A 4,479-nucleotide genomic window follows, 5' to 3' on the forward strand; every position below is an offset into this window, starting at 1 on the left:
CTATAACCCTAACATTGTTACTTTTTTCAAAAACATTTTCAAAAGGTGATATACTGAGTTTAATTTTTTTTAAATAACCATAATTGACACAAAATAATATAACCATTTGAAATTACCAGTGTTAGGATTAATAAACTAAAAATATATTTTATAAAATTAAGAGACTAAATTGAAATCTTATATAAAATTAAAAAACTAAAGGCACACCTTAGCTATAAAAAGAAAAAAAGAAAACAATAGCTTTGAGCCTTGTACTTTACTCAAGTTTTGTCATAAGTCTTTGCATTTTTTTTTAGTGTTTTAGGTTTTTACATTTTTTTTTTTGATATTTTAGGTCCTCATAACACCACTCATGGAGAGATCTAAAATACTGAAAAATAAAAATGTAGGAATCTAAAATACTAAAAAAAAAGTGTAGGCACCTATAATAAAACTCGAATGAAGTGCAGGAATTTAAAATTATGTTTTTTAAAATAATATTTCTAGATCATTGTTTTAAAAAAAAAAATTTGGGGTACAAAAGTTTTGGGCTTTGGCAATTGTTCACTGCCAGGCGCTTTCTTTACATTTTGCAGGGTTGACCCAATAGTAGAAATAAGGAGCCGACGTTTTTTAATGAAGGCTTTCCTCTTTAAAGTGAAGGGATAAAGGTAAGTTTAGTTAAGAACATACAAAGGTAATACAACAGTCAAGCCTTTGTTTCGCAAGAAATTTTCTGCTGAAGTAGATGATTTGTCAGATGCACAGAAGGCAAGAATATTCTGTGGAAGCAGACAAGTTCTTGTGACCCCTGGATTGCTGTACATTCAGAAGTTTTGAGGCCATTCATTCGATATTCTAATGATTTTGAGCATGAATTTTCTATTAGCTAGAAAAGTTTTTCTCAAAGGAATGTGTTGGCTCTATTTCTTACTCGTTGCTTGTGGACTTTTTTCATGACAACTAGGTAGACGAGAGACTAGAAACTAGAAAGACTACTTGATATTCAGCATTCCAGCTGCATGCTGCAAATCCCACTCACCAAAATCAGACTTCTCCCCACCTTTGGTTTGAAGCCAGTCATTTTGACTGGTTAATTATCAAATTAAAGAGCCAACAATTTATAAAGTGGATATTAAGAATGATGCGGTTTCTCCAGTAAACACGGGAGCAGTCACACAGTGATCAGCTCGCTCCTATGCTGCAATGGTTGGATTTCTACTTTTACTTCCAACTAAGCTGGGTCTCGTGCATTACAGGTACTTGGTTATGCATCTATCTCGTTGCTCCAATGAATGAAATGGGAACGAGGCACGCCCGAGATTATTACAGGACGAGGAAGCAGAAAGTGCTAAAAATGATAACACCTTGGAATTTTGGTTTATGTTATGACAATGTCCCCAATATATGGTTTTTCTGGTGTTATGAAGAATTAGGACATACCTATAATGACACTCTTCAGGATTAGACACCTTGATTACTGTCTCGTTCTTGGTCTGGTAAGGTGGGCAGAAACAAAAATTACCGGTTATAACCTTAATCACTCATATCACCCAACAGGGCACATCCATAATCCATTACGCATTCTCACATGAGCGTGAGCGTCATCACGAGGCTAGAGCATGCGTTCAAGAGAACTTGGATTTTCAAATATGAGTAGCACCTATAGTGCTCCTCTTCTAAATAATTGCACATGGGTCCAATGTGTGCCCTTTGATGATGGCTGAATGAAATATGACTTCGAAGCTTCCAATGTGCCAACATGAGTTGGGATTCTCGGGTCAGAAATAACCACGCACGTACTAAAGCCATTGGCAAAGCCCGCCCGCGCCTCAATTGGAAATAATTCGAAGTGAGTAAAAAGATGTTAATGCTTTGCACCATTAAACATAAAACCTTGAACCCCTGGAGTGAGAGAGAAACTAAAGAGTTCAATGTTGAAAGTTTTACCACGTAGGTTAGAAAAGTCTGGAAGAGTAAAATAGCGAACTACATCCTTTCTATTCATTCTACAAAATACTATTTATTTTACATTAAAAAAATGAAAATACTTCATTTCGCAAGTAGATTGTATAAGATTTAAGTTTATACATCTCCTATATTCTTGATATTTTGCACCATTATACTTATTTTTTGAAGCCACCTACTTTTGATTGATATCTAAATATCTAAATATATTTTATTTAAATAGTTTTTTATACATAAATCATAAACTTTAAAAGTAAAATGTAAACTCACAAATTTTATATTGAATATGCTCTTATTTATTTTTCATTTTCATATATCACATTCAAATTTTTGACAACAATTTTTAAAAAATTATTTATCTTTTATGTCATATTCAATGTTTACGAAAACACAATTATAATATATAAAATTAAATTTTAATTACCATATTTTATTTTTAAATTATTTATTTTTTTATTATATTGCATCCTGAGCGGAGGTTCTGGTGCCGCCACTGAGTCTAAAGCCACCAAAAATGGAAAAATCAGCGCCCTTAAACTGAGGAAGAGTCGCTTTCTGATTTCTCTTCCTCTCAATAAGATAACATACGTGGTGGAATCAAAATCTTAAAAGACGTTTTAATCTAAAACTTGTTCCCACGAAGTCCAAGAATACAAAACTTACTCACATGGCATGTAACATAACAAACAGAAAAGTCATGCTTCATAAACAGACTCGGACCCACTGACTTTCACTAATCCATGCCTTTGATCTCGCCGTTACCAGCCGTGTCACTGTCATTCTCGTTCCATATAAATTGACGTTCGCATTTTGGAAATCCAGAGACAAAAATTTCTCAGCTTGGTTTTAAATAATTAATTACTCAACGCCTCCAACAATGACTGTGGATGATTCTTTCAAGAAGCCTGGAGCTGTACCGTTCAAATGGGAGGTGAAACCTGGAGTCCCCAGAGCTCCGCAAAACCACGCTCACCAGAAACCCAAGCCACTTTCGCAGTCGAGGGCTCAGTCATTCGACCATCGCCGATCATCGGAACTGAATTCATCTCAGTTGAAGCCGCCACCGGCCGGGTACTACATGTTTTCTCCGGTGGAGCCCCGGCCCAGGTCCTTCCGGTCCAGTCCACGGATTCGGTCTGAGCGGTGGCGGTTTGAAAGGCCCCTCCTGGCCCGACCCGAGAGTGTGTCGACCGGCTGTTTCTTGTCGCCTTTGCTTAGGCGAATGACAAGCAGGAAGAAGCTTCAAAGGCCCGCGGTAAAGTCGGATTACACATCGGACGTCGAGACACTAGCTCGGTGGTCCTTGTCGTCCAGCAAATCTCTCTCGCCATTCCACGACTCAACGACGTCTAGCTCGTCGTCTCGGTCAAACGTGTCATCTCCGCGACCCGGGAGCGATTCGGAATGGGCCTGGGCCGGATATGGTCTTTTCTGATGAACTCCCGTGACTCCCAAACTCTATGCTACCTTTCGGCGTCATTTTGGGATAAAGCTTTGCTGGTGCGTTAATTTAAGAAAAATGAAAAAGGGGTGGGGGGGGGTGTTGGGAAGCAGAGACGGATCCAAGGGAGGCAAGGAGGGGTGCTTGGATGCTTTTTTGTAAAAATTGTCAGTCTTGTTTGTAAAAATTTCAAATCTAGATTCTCATTTAATGTTTTATTTTTATTTATTAGCTTCTAGATCCATCCCTGGTGGGAAGGGTATCTATTTTTTTAACCTTTTTTTTTCTTCTTTTAATTTTTAATCATGACTGTTTGTTAAATTTATAACTATAACAAATTAATTTAATGCAATGATATTAATAGTCATGATTAAAAAGTAAAGAAAAAATGATGATAAAAAAATTTAAAAAAAAAAAACCATCACCTACGTGAAGTTGATGGGCTTTTTTGTCCGCCCCCCCTAAATGGCCAACATCAAATAAAAAATAAATTTAATGAGTGATGGGGTCCAGATGGTGTTGATGAGCTTCTTTTGGGGCTTGATGCATCGAGTCATGGTGTAAATATCGCAGTGGGAAATGCGTGTTACAAGATCCTTTCACCTCAGATGGATTTCAGTACTCGTCACATAATAAGCAATTTAAATTGTTTAGAGTTTTAATTTAAATGATTCACATTTTTATATTTTATATATATTTAATAAAATAAAAATTTTAAATTTTAATAAATCTACTCTATTATCAATTTAGATAATGTAAATTTAATCTGGCTAATAAATTTAATATTAAATATTTTTATAATTTTTATAAATTGACTACGCATATATATTTTAAACAATATGAATTTAAAATTAAATTTTTTAAAAAATTTAATTTTAGTAAATATAATATTAAAAAAATAAAGATAATATTCAAATTGGAGTTTAAAAAAATATAATTTAAAAATTTTAAATTTAACCTGTTCATAGTATATTTGTATAGTCAATTTATAAAAATTATAAAAATATTTAATATTAAATTTATTGTTCAAATTAAATCTATATTATCCAGATTGATGATAGAATAAATTTATTAAAATTTAAATTTTTTAT

General features: G+C 34.3%; 1 protein-coding gene across 1 annotated transcript; it reads left to right on the plus strand.

Annotated features, from left to right (window-relative positions):
- Positions 1–2,757: 2,757 nt before the first annotated feature.
- Positions 2,758–3,612, plus strand: LOC129304072 (uncharacterized). Its single transcript, XM_054943708.1, has one exon. It carries the CDS (start codon positions 2,825–2,827, stop codon positions 3,380–3,382), a length of 558 nt encoding a protein of 185 aa, XP_054799683.1. The 5' UTR covers positions 2,758–2,824; the 3' UTR covers positions 3,383–3,612.
- Positions 3,613–4,479: the final 867 nt, after the last annotated feature.

Source organism: Prosopis cineraria, unplaced genomic scaffold (assembly GCF_029017545.1).
Source record: "Prosopis cineraria cultivar Desert tree isolate PC_DT_omini unplaced genomic scaffold, ASM2901754v1 PC2, whole genome shotgun sequence".
Classification (NCBI taxonomy): domain Eukaryota; kingdom Viridiplantae; phylum Streptophyta; class Magnoliopsida; order Fabales; family Fabaceae; genus Prosopis; species Prosopis cineraria.

Excerpts from the sequence above, each read along its gene's own strand:
- LOC129304072 (XM_054943708.1), top strand. The coding sequence starts at position 2,825 with ATGACTGTGGATGATTCTTTCAAGAAGCCTGGAGCTGTACCGTTCAAA.